The sequence below is a fragment of the Ailuropoda melanoleuca genome, chromosome 7 (genome assembly GCF_002007445.2).
Source record: "Ailuropoda melanoleuca isolate Jingjing chromosome 7, ASM200744v2, whole genome shotgun sequence".
In the NCBI taxonomy this organism is placed as follows: Eukaryota; Metazoa; Chordata; class Mammalia; order Carnivora; family Ursidae; genus Ailuropoda; species Ailuropoda melanoleuca.
In genome coordinates this window covers 59,480,310-59,508,261 of record NC_048224.1, presented here as the reverse complement: position 1 = coordinate 59,508,261, position 27,952 = coordinate 59,480,310, and the positions used below count along the sequence as shown (strand labels likewise).

The window sequence follows — 27,952 nt, the reverse complement described above, 5'->3', positions numbered from 1 at the left end:
GCATTCACTTGGCAGACTTTATTTTTTTGGGAAAAACAGAAAAAAATGTACCTCTTGGGTTGGGAAGGACCCACTGACAGCACGGCAAACACGCGTGAGCAATAAATATGCACGTACATTCAAGTGTGCGGGGCAGCCCGGGAGAAGCCCATGCCGGCATCTGACCCCGCAGCCGGGCTCCCAGCCACACGCTTCCAAGCACGGTTGCAGCAGGCCCAGGGCCCCCAGGCTGCCCTGTGGGGCGGGGGTCCGGCCACCTCCCCACGCTTGGAGAGCCTCCAAGCCTCGGAGAAAGACCGAGGAGGGGCCCCCTCACGCCCTGGGGCTATGGGGCAGGGCCGGGGGCTCACCAGAAGGGCTCGCGGTGGGCCAAGGCAGGGGCCTGCGGGAGAGCAAAGGCTGCAGCCCCCAGAGGGCGTCTCCTGCCCAGTCCCGTGGGCTGACGATGTGTGGGGGCTGGACCCTCCCCACAGAAGGCAGTGATGTCATCTTCCCAGCTGAGGGCTGGGTGCTCATGGGGGGGCCCAGGCTTGAGCTGAGCTGAACCCCCCAGCTTCTGCCGGCCGCCCCCGGCCCTGGTGTGGTCCGGGCACAGACCTCGCTGCTGGCTGGCATTCCGACCAGGCCTACTCTGTCCCTGGGCTTTGGGGCTTGGAGTTGAGGGGTGTCACAGCTCTTCCCCACCCGTCCCCTCGCCTCCCTCAAGGCCCTGCCTGCTCAGGACTGCGTGCTGGCTGGGGACCGAGTGCCAGGGCCCGGCGACAATGTATGGGGGCATCTGTCCTGCCCGCACTGCCTCTGTCAGGCTCCAGGCTTTCTGACACAGCCTTTCACCTCCTCCAGCCTGGAGGGGGCCGGGGGCGGCGGGACTGGGGCAAGCATGTCTGCTTCGTCATCCCTGGGACCCTCTCTGGGAGCACAGAAACGTCCATGTGGCTGGCAGACCCCACAGCAAAGCCTTCAGACTGGCCTCTGGGGGCTTGGGGGGGCAGCGCAGTTTTCACATTTGCCGGGCAGGATGGAGGGACGGAGCTGGGCAGGGCAGGGAGAGGCTGTGGAGGGTTTGGGCCCAACAAGCTGCAGGCTGGACCCGGGGCAGGAGGGGGCAGGGAGAAGGCCAGGCGGGCCTGCAGAAAGCCGTGTCCCCGCCCCCCGGGGAGCCGGTCCAGGAGAGGCAAGCCCACCCGCCCAGGGCAGCCCCTGCCTGCGCCTGCCACCCTGGGAGGGGGACACCGTGGGGGCTGTGTGCCCGGCATCTGCCACAGTGGGAAGGGCCAGAGGGCGCAGAGCCTGCACTCAGCCATGGCCTCCAGAGGAATGGGCTTCTCGAGGGGCCGTGGGCATCACAGATGACGGTGAGCCCCCCGGCCCCGAGGCCAGGAGTTGGGGTGGGGCCAGCCGGGCTGTGGCTGCAGGGTCTTAGGTGGCACCAGGCTGGCACTGCTGCCGGGGCTCGGGGCTCCCGCCCGCCTCCTGCTCGGGGCTCCCGGCGAGGTCCACCCGCTGCTCGTCCATCCGCTTGGCCTGCACCCTCTGGATGAGGCTGAAGAAATCCTCGTCGGGCATAGTGGGGCCGCGGGGCAGCACGTCGGGAGGCGGGCAGCGCTGGTCATCGATCCTGGAGGACTGGGCGGACAAAGACACGCCGCTTGGCAGCTTGGGCCTCGCCCGCCTTGGCGGGCCTGGCCTAGCACGTGGGCCCAGTGGTCTGTGGTCTCAGGGACAATGCCCAGGCAGGGCTGCTGGCCAGTGGCTCTCCCTGTATCTACCAGTAAAATCAGCTCCGCGGGCAATGCTGGCAGCCCTGGCCCTAAGAACAAGGAGTCTCTGCCCGGGCCACCCAGGGAGGGAGGGCTGAGTAACCTCCGGGCATGGGGTGGGCAGGCGGGGGCGTGGGGCTGCTGGGCCGGCCTTCCCACGTTGCGCCCAAGACCACCTGACAGGGATGGGCTCAGGAGCCTCGGGGGCAGGACTGGGGGCCGCAGCTCCCTGAGCCCGAGGTGCGGAGCTCCCCAGGGCCCCCCATCAGGCCAGGGGCTGGGGCTGGGGCCGAGGGGCGGAGAGGCCGAGGAGGCATTTGGGCTGCTGGGCAGGGTCTGGAGAAGAGGGGCCGGGAGGAGGCACAGCGGGCATATGGGCCAGGGGCTTGGGGGTGCTCTGCAGGGGCTGCTTTTGAGGATTTTCGGCCTCGCCTGGGGCCGTGCTTTCCTCTGCTCTGTGGGAATGAACTTCACATCTGGAAGCGGCACCATCGCGTAAGCAGTGCCGCACCCTTTCCTGCAGCCTTTCATGAGGCCCCTGAAACCCCTCTGCCGTCTGGCCCTGCCTGGGGGGCACGTGGCCGGACCCACCACGGTGGCGCCCCCCCCCCCCCCCCGCTGGAGCCCCTGCCCGATAAGGAGCAGCTAGCCCGAGGACGTCTGGGGGGCCCCAGAGGCACCCGGTGACACCAGCCGAGCCAGCCCGAGATGGACGGGCCGGAGCCTGCCGCGGGCGTGACTAGCCTCCAGCAGACCCGAGGGTGAAGGGCCCCGGGCCGCCTGGGGGCTGGGCTGGGGCGGGGTAGCGCCCCCGGCCCCCCTAGCGGCAGGCCTACCTGGCACTTAATGAGCATGTTGAAGAACTCGTCCCCTGGCTCCTGTGGGTCCGCGTCCCCGCGCAGACGGCCCAGGTTGCTGTGCGTGACCCGCAGCCCAGGCAGGCTGCCCACGCTGGCCCGCTGGTCGTCCAGCCGGCGGCTCTGCGAGCTGGCGATGAGGTCCAGGAGCTCCTCGGTCTGCGGGGAGGCCGTCAACGAGGGCTGGGCTGTGGGGGCAAGGCCAGGGAGGGGGCCCCGCGGGCCAGGTCAGGCCCCAGACCCCAGCTGCCCCCCGCTGTCCCTGCCACAGGCCCCACACCCACCCCCGGGGGCTCCTAGGTGACAGGAGGGAGGCCTGGCTTCCCACGCTGGCTCTGAGCCCACGATGCGTCCTGACATGGTGTGTTCCGGAGGGCGGGGATGATGACATGCTTCCCAGGATGCAGCTTTGGGCGAGGCGGGGGACGAGGCTCCCGGTGACAAGGGGCACTTTTGCAGCTGGTGTGCCCCACCCCTCAGGAGCAAGGGCTCCCAGGGGCACTGTGGCGGAGGGCACACCGTGGCGGAGGCAGGGAGGGAGCGTGGCAAGGACAAGAGGAGCTCCATGGGGGGCACTCACCGACTCTCTCCTCCGGGGTGGGGGCCGCTGTGGCCTGGGCGGCCCCAGGCTGGCCCTCCTCCAGGGGACAGCGCTGGTCATCCATACGGCTGCTCTGGAACTTGCTCAGCAGGTCAAAGAAACACTCCTCGTCCGAGGATGGGGCCCGAGGGATGCTCTGGGGGGCAGGGGCAGTCAGCATCGGCTCTGGCCCAGCCACAGTGCCCTGGCTCTGGTCACCAGCCCCTCAGATCCCTGGACACCACTGAGGGAGCTGCTCAGCCCAGGATAAGGTCCAGACACTCGCCCCACCTGCCCAGCATCTCCCAGCATCCATAGACCTCCCACACCCTGCCGCCCGACCCCTACTTGCCCTCCTGGAGCACTTCCCCCCAGCCCCGTCACCACCACTTCCTGCCAGCATCCCTGTGCCCCACGCCCCCTGCCCCGCAGGACTCTATCACATGCTTGTGTCAGCCCCTGCTGTGAGCTCCACCTGTGCCTCTGAGGCCCAGGCACCCAGCAGAGCAATCAAGCCATAGTGAGTGAATGACTAGACCCTCCCCAGGCAGGAAGCCCTGCTGGCCGCTTTACATATTACAGTGGTCTGTGCGGGGGCGGGGACCTGGCAGTGGTGGTGGTGGATCCAGGGCCAGCAATGTCAGGTCATATCACCAAAGGCAAGGAGCCACAGTTGGGGGAGGTGAGGGCTCCTGTGTTCCACCCCAGTTCCACCCCTTCTGTGGTTTGGGTACTGGACCCGTGGGTGGGCCCAGAGGACAGATGTGTGGTGGCCAGGACCCTGGCTGTGGGGTATTCAGACTAAAGAGAAGGTGTCTCCCTCTGCATGCTGGCTGAGGTGCCCAGGGTCTGCTCTGGGTGGCTGCAGGGCAGAGCCTGGACACGCCGGGAGCACAGTGACTCTGGGAGATGCCATCAGTATGCAGCCTGGGTGGTGGGGAGGGCTGACCCAGGAACGACCTGCTAGGTCTAGGCAAGCCCCACTGATGGGGCCAGGGAAGGGACAGTGGTCCTCAGAGGGAGGGGGAAATGGGAAGGGGGACACCAGGCCTGTGGGCCTGCCTGAGTCCCAACTGGCAAACCCACTCCCCTTCTGGACCTCAGTTTACACATCCACAGGAGGGGAGGCTGGAGGCAGTGGTCTCTCGGAGTCCCCCAAAAGGCAGGGCCAGGGCTGGTCCCCCCCACCAGCCTCATCATGTCTGGTCCAGGGCCCTGAGGGCTGACTGGTGGAGGGGGCAGCTTCCAGAGGCCACCTTGGCCACAGACTGTTTCCTCCTCCCCCTCCCCTCTGATGCCAATGCCCCCTGCCCAACCCTGGCCTGTCCACCTCTCAGCTGGCTGGGGGCCCACTCAGAGCTGGGCTGATGTCGCCTACTGAGCGCTGGCTGGGTCCCAGATCTGATGACCCCTTACTAGCCTGCTGCAGAGGGGGGCTTGCACACCTCCAAGGCCACAAGCAAGCACAGGGCAGGCTGGGCACTCCCCAAACTGGCCCAGCCTGGGCTCCCAGGGCAGCACATTCCCCGAAGGCCAAGGGTGACCCAGGGAGGGACAGCCCAGGGGGTGTCTGCCCATGCATGAACTGTGCCAGCAGGTGGCAGCTCGGAGGACAGAGACCCCACCCCTGTCCCACCAGGGCAGGCCCAGAGCCAAGGCTGGGGGTATAGTTCAAGATCCCCCCAACTCAGGGCTCTCCTGTCCTGTGTCCTGGCCCAACACCCCACAGAGCCTGGAGCGAAAGGAAAGCTGGCGCTGAGTACAGAGGGGCCCTGGGCGGGGGTGCTGCACTTGGCAGGGTGGTCGGGGCCAAGCATCAGCCCTGTACTGGCGGGGGCCGCACAGGTGCCTCCCCAGGTCAAGGGCTGTTCACAGGTCATTTGGGGCCCCAGACTCAGCCAGGTGTGGGGTAAGCACAGCACCGCCATTGCAGGGGACCCCAGGTCGACTGTGGGCCAGGTGAATGGAGCCAGGCCCCTCCTCGAAAAGGTGTAGCCCTGGGGCCCCTCTTCTCTAGACACATGGGCCCCTGACACTCCTCCAGCCTCCCCTGGGCTGAGCTTGGGGCTCAAGGGGCACGCCGGAAGTAGGTGCTGTTTGCTCAGAGGCTCCCCTGGCCCCGTCGCCCCGTAGCTGGGGCTGGGCAGAGAGGGCCCCGGAGCAGAGCTATCTGGGGCACCTGTGAAGGGCTAGGGCTTCCCTCGTTTTGGGGGATGTGGGGCTGAGGCCACAGGGATGCAGGGTGAGGCTCTGGACACCAAGGAGGCCCCGCTCCCCTCATGTAGGATGCCGTCCTGGGTCCCAGCAAGACATGCTCCAACGTCTCCTTTGCCCCCTGACTCTGCCTCCTTCTGTCCTGCTGGACTTCCAGTCCCGGGTCTCACCAGCTCCCCGCACCCCTGCCTGCCGGCCTCACCCCGACAGCCCCAACCCCAGGAGCACAGCTCTGCTCTGCCCCCCACCCCATCCAGTGCCCCCCAAGCCTCCCCATGCCGGGGACCCCACACTCACGCTGGGTCCGCTTCGCCCCTCCAGCAGCAGCGACCAGGGAGGCGCGCTGTTCACTCACCCCGGGGCTGGGCCAGGTGGCGCCTGTGCTGCCCCCCCGTCGGCTCAGCGCTTACATAGGCCCCACGGGAGCGCCATCCCCGCCCTGGCCCCCGCCCGGGCTGTGCTCGCTCACTCCGCGGGCGCACACTCACACACGAGGCACAGGCGCGCGCACACGCTCTGTAAACACTCGGAGACTATTTCCAGCACGGAGGGCGCCTGCTCCAGCCCACAGGCGGTCAGGCCAGAGGGGCGAGGGGGACGAACCTGTCTGGAAAGCTGTCTTCCTGCCAACAGGGGCCCGCTGACAGGGGCCCGGCTTCCTTCCGAAGCTGGGTCAGCCCAGGAGAAGCCGCCTCTGTTTTCAGCCCTGACTCCCGAGGCCAAGGCCCGGGCTGCCATGGCCCCGCAAGGACCCAGAAGGACGCTGGGTTTTCCCACGCAGCAGCCCCAGCGGCCACCACCGCCCACGGCGCCCTCCCCGCCCCTGCCACTTGCCACAGGCCCCTTCCCTGCACTGGGAGGTCCGTGGAGCCTCGGCCTCCAGCTGGCCCCCAGGACAATCCCTGTCCCTGCTCACAGCACAACCCTCCTCAGGCTGGCCCGGGGCCCAGTGGGGGCCGACCCTGGGGCGTCTGGGGGAACTGGCTAGGAGCCCTAGCAGGAGGTGAGGCTGGGACGGGGACGCGGAGCCCCCCAGGGCCCTCTCGGTCCCGCTCCTTCTACAGGGAGCAGAGAGCCCTGGGAGGAAGGCCGGCTAGCAGTTCCGACAGCGGGGAGCTGGGCCAGCGTCTTCAGGGCGGGGGGATCAGCCTGCCACTGGGGTCCAGGCTGCCAGCTGGGGCCAGCCTTGGCTCTCTGCCATCGGTATTTCCTCCAGAGGCACCCCCACAGCCCGGATCCCTGCTACATTCTCCGAGGGGCANAGGAAGGCCGGCTAGCAGTTCCGACAGCGGGGAGCTGGGCCAGCGTCTTCAGGGCGGGGGGATCAGCCTGCCGCTGGGGTCCAGGCTGCCAGCTGGGGCCAGCCTTGGCACTCTGCCATCGGTATTTCCTCCAAAGCGCCCCCACAGCCTGGATCCCTGCTACATTCTCCAAGGGGCTGAGTTGGGGTTCCAGGAGCTGACCCTGGCCTTGGAACCCCAACTCCACTATTCCTGGCTGGGTGCCCTCAGGCTACCTTCTTCGCTGCCCTGTGCCTCGGTTTCCCGTCTTAGGGAAAGGCTGTAAAGGCCTTACACGTGGCAAGCCTGAGCGCTGGCTACTGCTCATGTTTCGTAGAATCCCCCCCCCACCCCCCGCAGCCCAGACGGCAGCAACAGGGACACGGCTAGGGCCAGGTCACCATGTGGAAAAAGCTTTCCCATTCCAAACCCTGCTGTGGCTCCCTGGTGTTTGGGGGTCCTCCCCTACCAGACCCTTTCTGGATGGACCCCAACCTTTGGGGCCAGCCCAGCCCTGCTCCCCATGTCCTGCCCCAGGAGGAGTTCCAGGGACCCTTGACCTCACCCAGCCACACCTTCTCAAACCCCAAAACCCTGTGTGATGGTGGCAAGGCCCCTGCGCTGAGGGCTGGGGGGCTCCAAACACACAGTTTGGGGCCCCCACTCTCCTGGGGCCTCAGTGCTGTCCCCCCTTGTCACCTCTCACTCACAGACAGACCCTGGTTGGCAGGCTGGAGGGCAGTGCCGGGGTCAAACGGGGTTGGCAGAGGCCCTCCCAGGCTCGCGGGAAAGAGGGCGCACAGCAGCCATCTGGGGCTAAGAATACGCCAAGCGGCACCCACGCCCCTCAAAGGCTGGGAAGGTGCTGATTAAGCCCTCAGAGGAAACTGTTTTTAGACTAATTCCCAGAGATTTGGACCCAGGTGTTCTGGGGAAGAGGGGAGTTCTAGGCTGACCTCTGAACCTGGGCTCGGCTGGGCCTCCCAAACCCTGACGGGCTTCCACGAGCCCAGACAGGCCAGCCCTGCCTCCTGGACACGGGACACCTGCCAGGAGCGGGAGACCCCCGTCCCTCTGCCCCCACCGGTCTACATCCGACCACCAGCCCGTCCGTCCCTCAGCCACCTCTGTGTGCTGTGTACCCAGACAGGGCTGCCGGCCGGGCCCGAGGGCCTGCGTTCCCCCCGAGGCTGTCCCACAGACTCCCATCCGCGAGGCCCTTGGTCCAGTTTCCCCGTGGCCTGGGCCTTGCTGAGGCCGGATACACCTGCCCGAACGCTGTCTCTGCACTGAGTGCCCTGCACTCAGCAGGCCCCCGGGGCAGCACAGGGCTGTGGCCTCTGCTCCCGGGGGGCGGGGGGCGCCTGGCCTGGCCCAGGTCTGCTGCACAGGATGGCACCCGAGAAGAGGTCGCCTACCGTGCGAGGCACCTGCACCCGGACGTCCGCGCTGTCCAGTGGAGAGTGGCCGCCCTCTCGGGGCCTCTCAGCAGCCTCCAGCCCCTCCTGGTACTTCCTGCTCCTCACGGGGAAAGGGAGCATGTCCCTGCCCGGCCCCCGCCACTCCCCCACCTGGTGGCTGTCTCCATTCTGCTCCTGGGGAGGGGGAGGAAGGCCAGGCATGGGCGGGGCTGTCAGCAATCCCGAACCAACGCTCCCCCGGGGCAGGACCCTAAGGGGGAGCCTGGCAGATGCGGCGGCCCTGTCTCACAGACACACACCTAGGCACTTGGGTGTCGGAGGGAGGAGGAAGAGAGGACCTGGGTGGGGGGAGAGGCAGGGCAGGGTCCTGGAGGAGCTGGAAGCTAGGCAGCCGGCCCCACACTGAGCAACGAGTGACCACGGCAGCCCCAAGCCTTGTTCCCCACAGACCCCCCGACTGAACCCAGTCCACACTGGAGGACACAGAGGCTCAAAGAGGTTAGCTCACTCCCCCAGGGCTACACAGCACCCACCGCTGGCAGGTACAGAATGGGCCCAGAGCCCTACCCTGCCCAGCTTGCAATGGGCTGGGGGTTTGCCGAGCCCTAGCTGCTCCAGCTCTGACGGCTCTGCTTCCCCCCGGGGCCCAGTCTGAGCCGGCAGGGAGCAGACAGGAGTGGGGGCCCACCGGACACTGGGGACTGTGGCTGGGCGGGGCTTTGGGGGTCTGCAGTGTGTAAGGGCTGTGGCTTGTCCCCCGGGTGACACGGCTGGTGGGACCCTGGGAAGAAGTGGAAAAGGACAGGGCCTTGTGGGGGCCTCTCTGGGGGCCGATGGCCGGTCCAGCGTCTCGGGCTGCAGAGGCCATGTTGGTCTCCCGTGGCAGGGATGGGATACGGACAAGAGCTGGGGTGAGTGGGGGCAGCTCAGCAAGCACTGCACCAGCCTCCTGAACCGGCTGCCCGCGCTCCGCTTCTAACGGCGGGTGGCTGCCCCTCCGGCCCCAGGAGACCCAGCCGCCCGCCCTGAGCCCCACTCACCCGCTCCAGGGGGAGCCTCAGCAGGCCCCAGGTCTCTGCACTCAGTCTCTGTGTCCTCTTGGGCCTGGCACCTGGAAGAGAACAGGCCCGGTTAGCCTGGCACTGACCCCTGGCCGAGAGGTGGGCTGGCCCGGGCTGAGGCTCTCCGGGGAGCGGAGGTCGTCGGCCTGCACCCTGGAGGCTGGCGGGTAACTCCGCCCCACGGTCCCCCACGGGGGCAGATGCAGTGTCCTCATGACCTCGTACCCCCCGACTGGACAAGCAGTCGGGCCTGGAGATGGAGCAGACCCTCCAAAGCCTGGGTGGGGTCTGGCCTTGGTGCTCCCCACAGGTCCAGTCTGAGCCCCTGCCCGTGCCCAGGGCCTCCCCACCCCGCTCCGTGCAGTCCTCTCCTGGAATGCTCTTCCTAACTCCGTGCACGTGGGGCCTCAGACCCTGATCTGCGCACTCCGTTCACCCCTCAACCTACACGCACGTGGGCAGCCCAGGTCCTCCCAGGAGCTGAGCGCCCCTCCAGCTACACGCGCGTGCTGGGTGCCCCGGGGGCCCTTGTGTGCAAGGGTGGGGCCATGCGAAGCTGCAGGTAGAGTGAACGGGGCCTCTGGGGTGGGAAGGTGCTCTGGGGCCCCTGTCTTGGCAGCCCCCGGCCTTGGACCCACGACCCACCCTCAAGCTCAGTGCCCCCGTCAGACCGGGCCCGCAGGCCTGTCGCCGGCGGTGCAGAGGGAACCCGGGGGAAGCGTTTTACAGCGCCTGGCGTGCTGTGGACCCCCGCAGGCTGCATCCGAGAAAGGCTTGCCCTCTGCGGCCGCCCCAGCACTGCACTGAGCTCCACACGTGACGCGAAGCGCTCTGTAGACGCCGGCAGCAGACCGCCCGGGGCATGAGCCCGCCCGCAGCAGTGAGCCCACCCTGGGCCCACAGCCACTGCCCAAGACGGTCCCCATGAGGGAGACGGGCCCGTTCAGGTCATTCAGACCTGCCCAAACTGAACGCTCAGGGCCCCCCAAGAGCAGGCCAGGTGTCCAGGGCCGGCCGGAGGAGACGGCGTGGTTAGCCGAGCCCTTCTCCCTGTCCTGGACTCCAGGGTCTGAGGAAGCCGCACCCTGCTCCCGTCTCCAGAGGCCTTGGGTGGAAAAGCAGCGATCCTTGGAGGAGGGCGTCAGTGGCTGCTGTCCCGGGAGTCCAGGGAGGGGACCGCGGCAGCAGCCTGCTCAGGAGACGGCGGCCAGTGGCTCCTTCGGCCCACGACCTGGGGCTGTTCCCTGCCCCTCCCGCCCCCCAAGCAGAGCACCCCCATCCCTTTGGCTGCCGTGGTCAGTGCCAAGCCGGCCTCTGCCCCCCGCACACAGTCCCCGGCCAGCAGGCACGGCCCAGGCGCCGAGCCAGGGGAGTGCAGTCTCTGGGCCCGCAGCCTGACCCCGTGGTGCGAGGCTGAAGGAGCTGCAGCAGGCCCGGGGCGGGGGGGGCTTCCCCTCTGCGTGTTTCCTCATAAGGGCACCCATCCCAACAGTGTCCGTCCCCACCCCGGACGGGACAGGTAGCTCTTGAGAAACAACGGGGCCCGTCCTACACCAACCGTGCCCGGGGGCAGCGCCCGGCCGAGGCAGTAATGGAGGGTCACCTCCATTCTGGGGACAGCCGAGTGGCCCTGTCAGGATGGGCAGGCGTCTGCGCGCAGCCCTTTACTCACCGCAGCCAGCGACAACCCGGTTCCATCTCCTGCCATGGGCGGGCCGGCGGCCCCTTTCTTGGCTGCTCCCTGACACCCGGGGGGCCTGATTCAACGTCCCCACCTTGTCTGCTGGGCCCCGCCTGGCGGGACGATCAGGCCCCGGCCGTGGTGGAGGCTGAAATGCCCCTCTGAGACACAGCTTGTGTCCAGCTCCGGGGCGGGCCCCCTCATGGCCCTCTGAGCCTGGCTAAATGCACCCTCTGTCTGGAGAGCAGGCTGCCCTCACTGGGGCATTCAGGCCAGAGCAACGTTGGCACACTTCCTGGCCCACCCACCCCAGAGGGTGAGGTCTGCAAACTTCCCTGAACACCACCCCACTCCCGCCTGCGTCTGACCAGCACCCTCGTCATCATTTCTGCCCTACCAGGCTCCAATGCGCCCAGCCCCAACCCGCCCCTCCCGTATGCAGCCTGTCCCACTTAGGCAGGCAACCCCGCTTTCTAACTGCTTGGCTGGGTCCCCCCAGCTCCTTCCTGCCTTCACTCTCTTCCAAAATCCCAGCAGCTCCACCTTCAAAACAGATGCAGAATCTGACCCCTCCTCCCCTTGCTGGGATCTGAGCGGCACCTCCCAAGCCCGCCTCCCTGTTCTCTTTGCCCCCTGTCCATACTGGGGGTTGGGGGGGTCAGAGAGATGCCTGTAGGGCCTGAGTTAGATCTCCTTCCTCTGTTCACCCTGCAGGGCCCCCTGGCATGGGGAGTGGCTTACACAGGACAGGAGGCCCCCCACCCCGGCATTGCTCCTCCCGGCCAGGCTTACCCAGGCCCCAGGGCCTTTGCACAGCTGTCCTCTGTTTACGTTCAGGCTCACTCTCTCCTCCCTTCCAAGTTTTTGCTCAGATGTCACTGCTATGGACCAGATATTTGTGTCCCCCACATTCCACGCTGAAGACCCAAACCACAACTTGATGACATTAGGAAGTGCAGCCTTGAGAGGTGATCAGAGCCGAGTTCGTGAGGGTGGCCCCAGTGTGGGGGTGGGTGCCCCTATGAGAAAACACCACAGAGCTCCCTCCACCCTCAGACACCGCCGTGCTGGCTCCCTGCTCTCACACCTCCAGCCTGCAGAACCATTGCAAGTAAACACCCCTGTTTTTAAGCCGCCTGGTCTGAGATGTTCCATTCTACAGCCCTAACTGAGGGAGACAGCTGCCCCCACAGGGCCCACACGCACCCACACCCAGCCTCACGGCTGTTCCTTCTTCCCAAACACCTGTAGCGTGTTATCTGTTCACTACTGCTGGCCACACACACTCGTCACCTTGGCCGGTCTCGCTCCCTGATGACAAGCAGGCAGTGTTTCCTGGGTGCTTATTACGCGGGGCCTGTCTGCGGCTCCCCAGGCACCGTCACGTCCAGCTGCCCTCGCAAGACTTTGCATACCGGGGCTCAAGAAACGAGACCACCAGCCAAGATCACAGGGCCCGGAGGGGCAGAGCCAGGGTCAGGACGTGAGAGGTCAGGCCGACTTGGTAAGCTCTGGAAGGTCAAGCCAGGAGCAGCTAGAGAAGGGACAGACACGATGACAGCTGAGGACCCCCGGCGGCCTTGTAGTCTTCGGCCGTGTGTCATAGGTGCCTGGCCTGCGAACGGGCCGCAGGCCACGCGCTGAGTGCGTGAAGGGACAGGGAGGCATCCCACATCTTCAGCCCTCCCCAGGGAGTGCCCTCACCCCTGCCAGGCACTATCCTCAGGACAACCAGTGGGCCCAGTTCCCAGGCGGAGACAATGGGGCACAGCTGGGTCAAATCACCGGGTCAACTAGCCAGGACTGGGCAAAGCCAGGGCCAGAGCCTGCAGCCTAACCCGTGGCTCAGACATTCACTGTGTCCATCCCAACCCGCCATGGTGGCCAAATACAGTGTCCAGGGGACTCCTGCTGCCCTGTGCCTCAGCAGCACGAGCAAGGGCAGCTGGACGGCCCATACCCTGTGGGACAGAACACGGCCAGGCCCAGCTCCCCAGGGCTCCGGGCTGGCTCCACCCCCTTATGAACTGATCATGCTACCACGTCCCGGGCCGTGCAGTGAGACCTCTGTCTGATACACCCGTCCACCCTAGTGCCCTCGCCAGAAAGGGCAGGGGCATGGCACAGCAGGAGACCTGCAGGGACTGACCCAGGCCCGGGCAGCAGCAGGGAGGGGCCTGTGCCCACCCAGACTCGTTCCGGGGTCTCTGCTGAGATGGGGGCTGCAAGGTTGGTGAGGTCAACCCACGAACTGAGCCACAGCCAGCGCCAGGCTCTGGGTCCTCCAGCTGCCTAAAGGATTCTTGTTTTTATCAGGACAGGAAAGAAAAAAGCACGGAGTCCTGGCCTCCAGCTAGCCAGCCTCCACTCGCCCGCCGCGGCCCCGCCCCGCCCCGCCGCGGCCCCGCCCCGCACCGAGTTGGTCCGCATCCCCCAGAGGCCATCTGGGCACCCTCCCAGGGCTCCAGGATGTGGGGCGGTTAACACCTCTCCCTGGGGCTCCCTTGGCCCCTTCAGCCACCCCCCTCAAACTGACAGGCTGCACACACACCAGTGCCCCAAGGGTCAGTTTCCAGGCAGGCTTCTGGAAACAGCCAGGCCGCCACCCATGCTCCTGTGCATGGAATCAGTGAGCGAGAGGAGTGTCCTGTGGTGCCCCCTCCAAAGGCCCTGCGCCTACCAGGCTCACCGGAGCAGGGGTCTCCTCCAGGGCTGCCCAGACTCAGGGTGCCTTCCCGCCTCCAGCAGCCGCACTGTGGGGCCTGAAGGCCCCCAGAGCGGCCCGGGGCCCCCACACCTGCCTCCATGCCCTGAGTGGGCTGCTCTGGAGAACGGCCCGTGCCAGCGCTGGCAGCCGGCAGGGAGGGGGCTTCCGGGGAGCCCTGGCTGGGAAAGGTCTGGGCCTGGGGCAGGGCAGCAGAGCCAGCCTGGGGAGGACAGAAGCTGCCTTGTTCTCACCCCTGATGGGCCCTGCCTTTCCTCCGCTCGGAGGGAGAAGAGGGAAAATGGCAGGGGAACCTGGGGCTAGCTGCGCCCCCGTGGGAGCCTTTCCAGAAGCCCGGCCCAGCCTTGTCCCCTCTTCCTCAGAGGGGGCCTCACAGAGCCAGGGGCTCCGAGCAGAGCTGCCCACCCTCAGAAAAACCCCACCCAAAGGGTCGATACCATCCTATACATCCCGGGGCAGGGTGGGGAGCAAAGGGGGAGCCCTCCACCCCACCCCTTCACCCTCAGCACCCCAAAACAAAGATGAGGGTCCCAGAAGGCTTTACAACTTCACTGCTGTCCTCAGCCCGAGTGGGAGCAACACGTGCCCCCATTTCCCAGAACAGGCCATGCTTAGAAACCCCCCATCATTAGGTACAGACACGCCGTGGCCCCTCCCCCACAGCCAGGGGCCACTTCCCCGGCCTCCTCCTCAGCAGGCCTGAAGGGCTCTGGAGGCCAGGGCAGGGCAGGCCCCCCTGGGGAACACAGCCATGAGGGGATTGGGGCCAGACTCACCCAAAACTCAAGAACCACAGGCTGGGGTCCGTGCAGGCAGGGAGGGGGCGGCTAGCTCCCGGCTCGGAGCCTGCCCCACACACCCTACAGCCTCTTGGGAAGCCAGCTCAGGGCGGCCCCCCTCCCTGGGCCCCATACTTTTTATCCATTTGCTTTGCAAGGAACATTCTGTCCCCGCGTGCCCCTGTGGGCCTAACAATGTTGACCATATGGGGCGACCGGCAGCCGGTGAATGAGGTCATTATAGCTGCCTTGGCTCACCCCGGGCCGCACCTGCTTAGAACCCCGAGCACGGCTCTCTCTCTCTGGCGGACACGGCCTCCCCTCAGCCCCCAGGCCCAGCCCTCAGCCCCGAGGGGGTGGAACACTGAGATGGGGCAGTGAGTGGCCCTCTCCTCGTCCTCCTTGTCGGCCATGGCATCACCAGCTGATGAACCAGCGGGGCTCAGGGGGACTACAGGCCCTCAGTGCCCCAGAGACCATGAAGCACTGGCCTGAAGGCCTCACGTTCAGGCCACACCTGTGCCCACACTGTCCCTGCCCCTGAACCCCTTTCTACCCCATGCTTTCCAATCTCCTGATTCCTGACTTGACCCAGGGAAACAGGACCCCTCCGTCTGTGCCCTGAACACCCGGGACACCTGGTCACCTCCCACCCGACTGGGCACCCCAGAGCAGGGCCGAGCCGCGGTGCCCACGCAGACACCCCCGGGGACGGGGGTTTGCCATCCCTACTAGGCAGCTCTGTCTGAAATTCTCCTGCTTGGGGGCAGAGACCACCTCCTGGTAAACTGTACCCAGAAGCCCAAGCACGAGCTTGCACCCCATGCACCCTGGGTGGCCCTCCTGCCACACCCTTGCCCGCCCAGCCTGGGAACTCACCTTGGGCCTCATAACCAGCCAGGTCTGGCTTCTCTGTGGCCGCTGGGCTGCTCAGCCGGCCCAGCACCAGCTGCAGCTGCGCCACGTTCATGCGGGCCGTGAGCTCCCCATTGCGGTCCCCGATCTAGAGCCAAGCAGTGCCGGGTTAGCGCACGGGTGGGCTGGGAGGCTCCCGAGACTGTCCACCAAGGGAGCCAGGCCTCGCTATGCCTCAGGGATGGAGTCTGGGTGTCTGTCCCTGGGTAAGGGTGGCCACATGGGCCTAGGTGGCCCCCCGCGCACCCCAGGCAGCCAGCCCTGTGCCACTCCTGCCTGAGCACTCTCCCAAAGGCAGGTGGCCTGCCCCAGACTCCACCTTCCTCAGTCCCTGGAGCCTCCGTGCACCCCTCCGGCCCCCCCAGGTCCCCCCCAGGCCCCCAGCTCAGAGCAGAGGCTCCACAGGAGGGCGCTGCTGCAAAGGGGCGAGCGCGCTGCCCAAGAACAAGCCAGACAGTGGGCGGGCCGCGGCCGGACCTCGGGTACAGCCCTGGGCCCCTGGCATGTCCCCCGCTGTGCTCAGGGAGCCGTGGGCGCCAGCCCTGCTGGGGGGGCTCTCCTGACCCAAGCTTCCCTGTCCCTCCAGCACCTGGGCTCCTATGGGTCTTGCCCACAACAGGCATGGGGCTATGGTGGGTCTGGGCGGGCACTGGGCATGTGCTGGGGGACGTGACATCACTGGGGCTGAGGAGGATGGGACTGAGGTAAGGAGGGGGCCGGCTAGGAACTGCGAAGCCGGAGACCACCAGTGACGACCTGACCATAGTAGGAGGGTCCCGGGTGGACGAGTCCTCAAACACCCTGCCGACCATCCCCAGGAAGGCGTCCAGCTGGGGGTTCCAGGGGCAGAGCCCAGGGGGGGCAACCATGTCTTTGTGGCCCTGGGCTGCCTGTGGCAGGTCATTTCCACCTTGGTCTGGCCCAGTTCTATCGGGGACACAGGACCTGGTCGTGGGCCGGCCCACAGGGAACGCGGACGCTCTAGGGGTGGAAAGAGGCCCCCTGCTCCTCTCCCCCCAACCCCTGGCTACAGCAGATAAGCAGCCACGGGCCTCTGAAGGCGCACAGCACACGACAGCCTAGAAGGAGTGGAGGAGCGTCGGGGAGGTGCCAGGGCGCACGGAGGGGCCCGGCCTGGTCTGAGGTGGGCTGGGCAGCGCCTGGGGACCAACAGCAGGGCGGGCCTGGCTTACCTCCTGGGAGATCTCCAGGTGCTTCTTGGCGAAAGTCAGGGCCTGTGCCGGGCTCCCCATGGACACGTAGGCATTCCCCAAACTCCAGCAGGCCCGGCCCTCGCCCACTCTGCCAGGGTGGGAAACTGAGCTCACATCTGCAGCCCCCAGGTCTGCCAGCCTGCCCACCAGCCTCCAGGTCATCAGGCCCATCAGGACAGGAGCGCAGTTGGCGGGCCTGGAGTTCCTGGGGGGCCTCGCTCGCCCCCTACCGGCCAGTGAGGTTCTCACCCCGTGACTCCCTCCACCCTTGCGGGCTGGGGGCAGGGACAGCCCCTCGGGTCATTAATCTTTTAATTAAGGTGAAAGATCACAAAAAGTAAACATAGCCGCTTAAGTGCAGGCCCAGGGACTCCGCGCACTTAACGACCCACGACCATCACCCTCTGGTTCCAAAACGTCGTCACCCACCCAAGCAAGTGCTGGCCGCGTCAAGCCTCCCGACAGGGCAGCAACCCCCTCTTCCCCACACGCTGCGAGAGGCGCACGCATGGCTCGGAGGTCCCTGCCCCGGCCGCTGCCCAGCCCGCAGCTGTGCGTGTGGCCATGCGTTTGGACTTCTGTGTCTCCTCAGAGACACGGGGGTGCCCAAGGGTCACGGACCCAGTGACACGGGCCGACCCCCCGCCAGCCCGCCCCCAGGGTCGCCACAAGCGGCCGGCCCAGTGTCCACCCCGTCTCACCTAGTCCCACTGAGGGGACGGCACGGCCCCACGACGGAGGGAGGCTGTGGCCAGGCGGGCGCCCCGCTCAGAGTCGCTTGGCTGTCGGCGGCAGGGCGGGCCTTGCTGGAAGCAGCTTGTGGCTCAGCCGGCAAGGACCGTGTGGGACCCCGCGGCCAGGCCGGACCCACCCCCGCGCCCCCGCCGCGCACCTGTCGGCCAGCTCCTGGGCGATGAGCAGGTGGCGCAGGTGGTACTCGGCCGCGCGCTCGTAGTCCTGCAGCAGCGTGTACGTGTTGCCCAGGCTGTAGCAGGCCTGCGCCTCCACCGCCTGGTCCTTGAGCTGCCGGGACAGCTGCAGTGTCTTCCTGCGGGCAGGGAGCGTCAGCCCCCAGGGGGCGGGCTTCCAGCACCCCCTTTCCTGGGGGCCCCCATCTGAGGGGGGACCGTGGGCGATGGGGATGCAGTCCACCTTCTCAGTGACCTCAGCCCCAGGATCCCACTGGGATCTACACAGAGGACCGGGGGACAGCACACCCCAGCCCGGGGTCCTGACTCAGGATGTCGGGGCTCAGCACAGGCCCCAGGGCTGATGACCCAGTCTCTGCAACCCAGGCCAGGAGGCAGATGGCTCACAGAGCCCCCAGCACAAGCCGGGGACCCCCAGGAGCCCACGTGGTCTTTGCCCTCTGAGTCCACACAAGAGCGATTACACCCGCACCCCAGAGCTATCGTGGGCAACAGAGACAGCTCTGGGGTTCCCCCAACAACTGGTCCTGGGAGGGCCAGCTGTGCCCCCAGCACACAGCAGCTTCTGCCAGCACTTATCCAGGGAAGGGCACAGTAGTTCTTCCTGTCCTTGGCAGCCCCAGGACACAGGGTTTATCAGTCTGCCCTTCTGGGGTGGCCCAGAACCCCCCACCTGGCCCCTGGGGAGGCTGGGAGGTCAGGCTCACTCCAACTGCGGGCTGGTGCCCAGGTGGCTCCCCTCCCCGGGCTGGGCGGGGCGGGGGGGGCAGGGGTGGAGCGGGCGGGTGGCCTGCCTACTTGTAGTACTCCGCGGCCACGTCGAAGCGGCCCAGGAAGATGTGGGCGTTCCCCAGGTTGCTGTAGGCCCTCCTCTCGGCTGCCTTGTCTCCAAACTCCTTAGCAATGGCCAGGCGCTGAGGACACAGACCCAAGGCCTGGGTGGTCACAGAGCAGCCCTGGGACCCAAGGCGGATGGCAGACGCGGCCTCCCCGCCCAGGACGGCCAGCCCAATGTCTGCATGTGCAGAGGGGGCAGCCCGGGAGCCCGCGCCGAGCGCAGGCGGAGCCCCACTGCGCACTCACCTCCTTGTGGAAGGCTGTGGCCTCCAGGAAGCTCCCCAGCAAGTAATGGGTGTTGCCTAGGTTGCCGTAGGCCCTGCCCTGGGCCGCCCGGTCTCCCAGCTCCTTCACCAGGGACAGATTCCTCCTGGGGGTCGCATCTGTCTGAGCCGTGTCCCTCTCAGTGCACGGGAAACAGGGGCCCCGTGACCCACCCACCCACCCAGGCTAGAGAGTGACAAGCAGGCGGCCTCTGCGCGGCTCGTCCCAGGAGCACGCCCCAGACAGAAGGCAGCTCGGGTGCCGCTGCCCGGGGGCGCCGTGTGAGCTCCGAGGCTCAGTCACGGGCTCGCCTGCCCCAGGGTCTCCCACGCACAGAGGCTTGGCCCGACGTCCCTGCCCTTCTCGCAGCCAAACATTCTCTAAACGCCACACGTGGCTTATCCGCACCGCTGTGGATGACTGACGTGTGGGGAAACGCCGGGGGCTTGGTGGAGCCCCAGCAGACCCTGAGGACAGCTGCAGGTGGGGGGTGAGGAAGGGGAGCTGACCAGGCCGTCGCCACACCGGGGTGTCAGTGGAGAGCTGGCGGGGCTGCATGTGGGCATTCTGTGCCTGGGGCGGCTGCCACGGCCCGCGGCCAGCAGCAGGGGCTCAGGAAGCGCTATGGAAAGCGTGGACACTCCGGGCCCGCTGGCTCTACTGGCGCCCCGGCCCGCCCCACTCACTCGTAGAACTCGGAGGCTCTGCGCAGTGGCTCGCGCACGTCGGGCGGCAGGTGCCCGGGGTCCTGCGCGGCGGTCCACGACAGCTGCTTGCCCTTGGCATGGTACACATTGCCGATGTTGTACAGCGCCCTCGCCTCCCCGACCTGAGGGTGGCACCGAGGTTGGGGGACCCTCTGCAGACCCGGCCCCCGAGGAGCCCCCTGGCCCTGGGCCCCAGTCCCTGCTGCCCCCGAGGCAAAGACCCAGAGGGGGCCATCACCGCGTCCAGACGCCACGGTAGGGCCGGGGCCCCAAGAAGGGGGGGGCCACATGTGACAGCCGCTCTCTCAGGACACCCCAAGTGACTGACTCAGCAGCGGAGGTCCGGCCCTGCCTGGCACGGGCACCCCCTCGTCTCTGCCGCCCGGGGGCAGGAAGGGGCTCCCAGCAGGGCCTGGCCCCCTTGAGCTATGACTTGGGGCGAGTCATCCTATTTCCTTGTCTGTGCTGATCTCACAGGATCGCGGAGGGAGGTCACAGAGCAGGACAGCCAAGAGTCCGGCACAGCGCTGGGCCCACAGCAGCTCTGAACCCAGCTGCCATGCCGCCCCGTCTCCCTCTGCAGCCCAGAGCGGGGAGGTCGGTGAGACAAAGCGCTGACACAGAAGACGGAGGGCTAGGGACTCTAGTTTGGGGAGCCAGGGTGGGCCATCCTCCCATCTTCCTCCCACGGGGGACCGCGTGGGGCCTCAGGTCGGGGGCCGGCACCGCTGACCGACCTTGTCCCCCTGCTCCTGGGCGATGTCCAGGTGCCGCTGGCAGCACACGACGGCCTCGTCAAAGCGGCCCAGGACCTTGAGCGTGTTGCCCAGGTTTCCACTGGCCTTGGCCTCCCCCATGCGGTCCCCGATGGTCCTGGAGGGCAGGGAGGAGTGAGCAGCCAGGCTGAGGGCCGGGCTCAGGACGCTGCGGCCAGCAGGGAGCTTGGGCAAGGGTGGGGCTGGCATGGCAGCACCAGCCCTGGGCCGACTGGGCCATGCTGGGCAGGGGTCCTGTGGCTGGCGGGCAAGGCCCCCTCGGGCAGCCCCCCAGGCAGAGAGCCNGCAGGGAGCCCAGCTGGGGGCCATTTCTCTGCTGAGCCCAGCCTGCAGCTGTCGGGGCCCGGGGAGGAGCCCGGATAGAGGCCGGGAGAGCCGGCAGGGAGGGGAACGGAGGGAACCTGGCGGTGTCAGTAACGTTCGACATGTTGGCCGGGTGCTGAGGACACCGCGTGGGGCTCGCTGGCTGGGGAGGGGCCTGTGCGTGCGGCTGGCGGGGGCCCTGAGAAGGTCCACTTCCTGTCAGGGGCCCCCGCTGCCAAGGGGGGTGGCTGCACGCATGAAGCTGGGGCAGAGAGTGGGGGACAAGCAAGGGGGGGCGTTCTGGGATGAGAGCAGCTCAAACCAAGGCCTGAAGGCCGGAGGAGAGTGGAGACCCTCAGGAGCACGGGCAGTCGCCCCCCACACACAGGCCCATACACACGGCCACACTCGGGACAGCAGGCCACAGCCGCGCCCACACCCAGGCAGACAGACGGACACACAGCCCCTCTCCCAGGCCCACGGTCCCCCTCGGGCTCCTTGGACCCTGAGCCCCTGGGGCAGGGCAGCACGCTCACCGGGCCAGCAGCAGGTCGTGCCGGTGGTACTCCAGTGCCCGGGCATACTCCTTCAGATAGAAGTAGGCGTTGCCCAGCTGGCTGTAGATGGCACTCAGCGTCTTCAGGTCCTCGGTGCCCACCTGCACCGCGGCCTCAAAGAAGGCCGCGCCTTGCCTTGAAGTCACCGGCCTTGCAGAGACGCTCGCCCTCCAGGGCCAGCTCCAGGCACGAGGCCTCCATCCTGGGCACAGGGGAGAGAAGTCACAGCCTGTCTCTCACGCAGTCGTGCAGGGGACGCGTGTGCCCACCCTGTCGTCACGAGGACCACGGGGCCCTCAGAGGGCGGTGACCCACGTCATGCCTGTGCACACGGTCCCCAGATGCAGGTGCCGGGGCCGATGGTGTGCCCGTCCCTGGGCTGGCACGCCTGTGGCCTCCCCGATGCCCAAAGCTCACCGTCTGCCCCTCACTACCGGGGCTCAGGAGTCCCCGGGGAAAGGTGTGAGTCTAGGACCATAGTAAGACCCTAGGGCCACGGTAGCCAAGCTCCAAACACAGCCTCCAAGGAGTCTCCAGCACCTGGGTGGGGGCCACGCCTGGGCCCAGGGCCACATCCCTCCTCCAGAGCAGCCGCGGCAGCCTGTGACGGGCCCTGAGCCTCACCAAGGACAACCGAGGCTCAGATGGCTTCAGAGAGCTCGTCAAGGCCACATGGGCAGGACTTGATCCCCTCCCACGTCCTAGAGTGCACCCCCGTCCTCCAAGGTCTCCGTGGGGGGCTGCGGGCTCAGGCATCATCTGTCCTCGCCTCCCATCCTCGGGGGAGGATGGCCGTGTCCAAGCCATGGGTCAGCCAGCCCCAAGTGCTGAGAAGCACTCAGCTGGGCTGGCCGCGACTGCCTGACGAACAGCGGCTCCCCCACCCCACAAAGCTACCGCTGAAGGACGTGACAGGACCATGTCCCAGGATGACCCCGACCCCCGGGAAACTGCCCCAGGTTCCTGGCCTATGAACACCGCCCAACTCCAAGGGCCCAGGGCCCCATGTGACAACAAAGCCCTCACTGGAGGCTGCACCAGCCCCTCCTCCCCCGACCTTTGGGCAGGGGCTTTAGAGAAGCCCCTTACCCTTGGGCCCTGCTAGCCCCCTGAGGTGGGGTCCAGGCCCCGCAGCTGCTAGCCTGGGCCCTGCTCACTGAGGGCCGCACAGCCCTCGGGCCTTGGAGGAGCTGCCCTGAGCACACGGCTGTCAGGCGAGCCTGGTGTGTGGGGGTCACTCGATCAGGCTGGCCCTGGTTCTGGCCCTCCCTGCTCTGGGGTCCTGGGCAGGCCACAGCACCACTCAGAGCCTTGGTCTCTTCCTCTGCCCTATTCCCCCTGGTCCTGTGGGTTCCAGACTCAAGGCCTGGTCTGTTGCCCTGCCCTACGGCGGGAGAGGGGGCCCAAGCTGGAGGGCACCCCAGCAGGTGACCGTACACGCAGCCCTGGAGAAGTGGGGGGCAAGCTCTGCACGGCTGAGGGCCAACTGCAATCCCCGGGGTCCGTGGAAAGCCTACGGGTAACTGAAAATGTCCACAGCAAATGGTCCACGCACCCCAAGGCACCTGTCCCTGGGCTCTGTTAAGGTCACGGAGTGATCAGCAGTTACAAGGCGGAAACACACGTCCTCCCTCAACAAATAAACAGATCTGATTAAGGCAGTGCTGCTCGGCCGTTTAACTAAACACCCCTTTGCTACGAACCACGGCGCCCGGCCCGCTTCACTCCTGCATCGTCAAGAAAACGGGCGCTGTCAACGTTTCCAACAACATCGCATACCAAACGGGCAGGGGTGCAGCCGGTGAGCGCCGAGGTGCTGAGCCCACCCCACACCCCACGGGCTCAGAGCTCTCCGCTGGGGAAGCACCCCACCTTCGCTGTGCCCCTTGCCTGGCCTCGACTCCCCAGCGTCGGGGTCACTCCTCCAGGGAGGGGTGGGCTCTGGGACCCAGCACCGCCCTGCCTGCTCCAGATTCGAGCGGAGCCTGGGGGGCCTCTCCGAGAGCCGGGGGCCAGAGCCTCGGGCCTCCTACCCACCACCCTCTGGGAAGGGCCATCCAGACGCCACGCAGCAGGAGCCCCCCAGCCGCCCACCCCCATGGCCACTGCCACGCATGGCACTCCTTAATCAAGGCCTGCTTGTCCTTGCCCGGCTGGGCACCGTGCCGTCCGACGCGGTGGACCGACCTCCCCTCCCAGGTGACTTGGCGGGACCGGGGGCCGGGGGCTGGGACGCTGCCGTGTCCGGAGCCCAGCTCGCCCTGCTGGCTCTGACAGATTCAACGGGGGAGTGGCCGCCCCCAGCCCTGCATTCCCGCCTAGACATCGCGGTGAAGGAGGGTCCCGTGTGGGAAGGGCCTGGGCCCCAAAGGACAGGAGGCGGCGGGGGGGTGGTCCACCGATGGGGTGTCCCGCGCAGCCATCCTGAGTCACACAGGTGCCAGGAATGTGAGGAGGCCCCCGGGGAGGCAGCAGCAGGGCGTCCCAGCCTCTCCTTAGCCCGAGAACCTCCCGCGGCCCCTTGACCTCCAGCGCCCCCGTGGCCCCCAGCTGCCCGCCTGCCCGCCGCACCTCTTCCTTTGCAAGTTTCGCATCTTCTGCACGTACAGCCACAGCTCCAGGCCCACGGGCAGCAGCAGGGGGCGGGGGCGGGGGGCGCCGTACACCACCTTGCACACGGCCTTCTCCGCCGAGCTCAGGGCCACAGGCTGGCCCTCTGCGGAGGCGGCCGGCATGGCGGGGCTCCAGGCCTCCCTCCTGGCTGCCCAACACCGGCCCCGCCTCGGCTGCCGGTCCTGGGGAGACACCGGCCTCGTGCTACCCCCGCCTCCGCCCACCCCAGAGCGGTGGGCCAAAGGCTCTGGCGTCCTGTCCAGGGCCTCCCGGGGACTGAGGTGGATCAAGGGATCAGGGCAGCTCAGAGCCGGGGATCAGCATCGTCAGCAGGGAGGGCAGGGCCCCGGGTTGGGGGGGGAGACTGCCAGGCCGCTTGCCCAGCTCAGCAATGGGCACTGGGGTGGCAGAGGGCTGCAAGGCTGTGCATCTCTGGAAGAGGAAGAGGGTGCAGCTCTGGGGTTCCCTCCGACCCTGAAACTACCTGGAGTCGGAGCAGACGGAAGAACCCGAGAGCAAGAGGGAGGGTGGGAAGCCCAGGGCAAAGGCCATCCCAGATACAGGACATCAAGGCCAGCATCAGCCCTGGAGGCCCTGCCCACTCTGGGGGCAGGGGTCTGGCAGGGCTGAGTCTTGGGAGGGGCTGGGTAGGTGAGGACAGAGGTGGGGGGATCTGGTCCCAGGCTGCCTGCCGCACCAGGCCCTGCTCCCCAGAGAGTCCAACCCAAGTACCCTCCTGCCTACCCTGAAGCTTCTGCCAATGCCCTCTGTCCACCCCTCAGGACAGCTCAGCTGAGAGGCACAGGGCGGGCCTGGGTCACCTCCTTTTTATTCACTCCTATTAACACACTGGACACCCCAAACCCTGCACCCTCAGATCAACCCCAGACCCCCTACTTTGCCTCCCAGGGCCTGCCTGAACGGCAGGCTACCCTCTCCTGTCTTCCCTGAGACCCACCCAGCGTGGCCAGGCCCACTTCCCTGCTCAGTGAAGAAGATTCCAGAGCCTGTGGCCATTCCAGTCCCCCGACACCACCTCTGCAGGCCTCTGGGTATTTGCCCTGTCACCTGGCATGTGCCCACGTACACCGGGGATGGACCGGTCTGCAGCCGCCCTGGGCTACCCACCCCAGTACCAGTGGAGCTGGCCTTCCGGCCCACTAGCCACACGTCCACCCTGCAGGACTGTCTGGGGCCTATCCATCCCACAGGCCACCAAGAGCCCCACTCTCAGGGCACGAGACCCCCTGGGGCTCTGGGCTGGGCGGGCCAGAGTTCGCAGGGCCCCCAGGGCTGTGGTCTCAGCTCCCCAGCAACCTCAACACCCTTACCCTGGGAGGGGCAGTCTTCACACCTGGGATGTGTCATCTAGGCTGAATGGATGCTTCCTCATTGACCTGTAGTCGCCACCTTCCCAGGAGAGCTCAGACCCCACACCTCTGGGACAGACCCACCCTGATGCTGGGACAGCCCAACGTACCCTTCCTTGCAAGGGCACACCAGGTCAGCTTTCCCAGTGGCCAGACCACAGTGGCCAGGAGGCGGATACTGTCTGCCAAGCTCCTACCGCCTGCCCACAGGCTTACCGGTTAATAAAACGGTTATCGACTCCCAAGTGGCCGGCCTTACTATTCTGGCCACCGCATCATGCCCACACCCTTCCAGCCCGGCCTTGGCATCCAACACAGCATCCCAGGAGAAGCCATCAGCCCACCCTCACTTGGACTGAACTGCCCTGCTCTGCATCGGGACCCTGCCCCCACCAGCCCCTACGGAGTCCTCCAGTGCTGACCACCATGGGCTCCAAGCCAGGCCCCGAACTCCCACCCCACATGGTTAACTGGGGGCTGTGTCCCCCTTCACCCCATTCTCTGCTAAATGCAGGCACTGTCTTCCCTCTCCAGGGATGTCATCCCCAGTCTGGACCACCGAGCAGATGGTGTCCCCAAAGCAGAGCCACCCTGCCTCTCTTCCACGTGGAGATTTCAGGGCAGCACAGGGCAGTGAGCATGGTGGGAACGGGAATTGCTGGTGGAGGGACGTGTGTGTCACCCGGCCTGGGAAAGCATCTGGGGGCTGTTTCTAAGGAGCCCTGGGGCCAGGCCATTACTCCCCAGACGCCCTGCCAGGGCCGGTGCCTGGGGATACGGTGGAAGGAGCCGCATGGGGACAGGTAGACGGCAGGGCACACCGTCCCACTCCTAAGGGTGCCCCTGTCCGGCCGCCTTATGTTTGGGGCACACCTGTCAGAGGTCACCCCACGGTGGGGGAGCTCACCACTCACTCCCCTTCCCACTTCCAGAAGCACTCAGCTGCTGGCCTGAAGGGGGTGGGCAGAGGACCACCCAGGGCCTCCCCATTTTTGGCGACCTCTTGGCCACCTGCCCGTCCCCTGAACCCTCCTCCCCTGGGCCCAGGGGCCCCTCCCTCCCAAAACCCTGCTCCTGGCGAGAGGCCCAGACACAGTAGAACAGAGTTCTGAGCACCACTGCCCCCATCCCCCTCTGCCCCCCGACCCGGTCCCCTCCCCAAGGGCCTCATCCGGGGACCTGCCGAGCCCACGGGCACACGAGCTCAGGCCCCTCTCAGGGTGCGTTCCAAGCCCATGTCCCCCAGACCCCCTGTCACCAGGCAGGAATTCGGCACGGGAAGGAGCCACCGGGGGTGGGCTAGGCCTGGCCTGGAGGTCCCCCCAAACCACCACCTGCGGAGCGGTCAGACCAAAAGGACCCTGTCATGGGGCACCCACGTGCTGGGCCGCCTGCACGCCTCAGCTCTGCCACAGGTGGTCTTCCCTGGCCCGAGCGCCAAGGGGGTGGACGACCTTCTGACGCCTTCCTTCACCCCGAGCCTCTGTGGCCCAAAGGTGCTGGGTCCGAGGCAGCGGTTTCCTCCTCTCCGGCTAACAGCCCCCACCCATCCAGGACGCTCCCACACACGGCTCCCCGACTCCCACCCCGGCCTGCCAGCCTCCAAAAGCCAGCACTGAACCGCCCTGCCAACACCTGGCCGTGGCCACACAAGCCCCCCGGGGGTGTCCTCACGGGCCCTCAGGAGGGCTTGGGGCTGCACACCCCTAATCTGTGCTGGGCTTGCCCCTTCGAGCTGAACTCAGTTCTCAGCCTGCAAGGATGCCAGGCTGGGCTCAGGGCCTCTCCCAGCATCCCCTCTGAGCTCTGTCCCTGCCAAGGCCAGCTCCCCCAGGCCAGGGTCCTGCCTGGCGTGTTAGTGCTGGACCCCACACTCCCAAGTCGAGACTGTGGGTGTGGACTAGCATGATAGGGACCCCACGCTCAGCTGTGCAGGGTCTCCCAGGGTAGAAGTCCTTACACGCGTGCGCGCACACACGGCCCGTAACTACCCCATCAACTCCTGACCTTCCCAGCGGGGTGCTGTGGAGGGAATCCTCTAGGGCGGGCCTCCAGCGTCAGCTGCCAGCAAACCCACCCGCACACCCTTCCCGCTACATGGGGCCCAGGAGCCAGGCGGGGGGCTCAGCACTCAATCCTGGGACCACACAATGGGGGCTGTGTCTCTGACCACTGGCATAGGGACCAAGGTGGGAGGAGTGGCAAGGCCTTCTTTTCACTAGCCACCAGGGCTTCGTTCAGCAGGTGGGGTGGCGGTGTGGGGCGGGGGGGGGTCTACAGAGGTTTGCCGCCGAACCGCTACCCAGCCAGGGCTGGAGATCCTCTTGGGCAAGGCTAGGCCCCTCGAAGGCTCAGCAGCCAGGTCCTACGAATGATGTCAGTCCAAGCTGGGGACCTGTCAGGAGCCCTGGAGGCAGCCAGGCCAGCCCTGCCTGGTACTCGTGCTGACTGTATTGGTTCCCTGGCATCCCTGGCAGAGTCCATTCCCCTGGGAGGACCCTGTGCCCACCCAGCTCGGGCACCGGGCATCAGCGTGCAGGACACCCTGTATACGCCCGGAGGCAGCACGCAGGCCTGCCGTGCCGGTGTCATCCCTGACAAAGCACAGCCCGCCGGCATCATCCGCAAATCTGCCCGGAGGCAGGTGCCTTTTCAGGCAGGCACACACCCCACCTGGCCGGCTGGCTCTGCAGCCTGGATTCGAGCCTGCAGTCCCTGAACCCCAGATTCATGGTGGGTCCATGGGGGACAGGTCCCCACCCATGAGGAAGCCTGGTCCCTTCAGCCATGCTGCCTCCTGAGAACCCAGACCGTGGCAGCGAGGAGGTGGTGCCAGGCTTGGGAGGGAGCTCCTGGCAGCCCCCCTCCACACACCTGCTGTGCCAGGAGGCCCAGCTGTCAGGAGCGCAGCTGGTGAAGCTGTAGGTCTCCCTCACCCTGTCCCAGAGCAGTGGAGGGGGGCTGAGGGGGGTCCAGCAAGCAGCAGCCCAGCCCAGCCCACCATCCAGCCACCCGCTAATCCTGGACTCAGAAGAGCACAAGCAGCGGGAAGCCTAGGGCCCCCACCCTCCCCACCCTCCTCACCCCCCTATCCCTGCATGCTCCCCCA

At 67.0% G+C, this 27,952-nt stretch overlaps 1 protein-coding gene across 1 annotated transcript; it reads right to left on the bottom strand.

Annotated features, from left to right (window-relative positions):
- On the bottom strand, positions 1-25,236 carry GPSM1 (G protein signaling modulator 1). Its single transcript, XM_034664818.1, is given in 15 exon segments — positions 1-1,626; positions 2,597-2,805; positions 3,198-3,354; positions 8,110-8,286; positions 9,153-9,223; positions 15,238-15,361; positions 16,467-16,575; positions 17,380-17,535; positions 18,215-18,330; positions 18,500-18,623; positions 19,204-19,346; positions 19,962-20,097; positions 20,840-20,991; positions 20,993-21,062; positions 23,432-25,236. Coding segments are annotated over 15 exon segments (2,115 nt in total). The 5' UTR covers positions 23,596-25,236; the 3' UTR covers positions 1-1,419.
- Between the last annotated feature and the right edge of the window lie 2,716 nt (positions 25,237-27,952).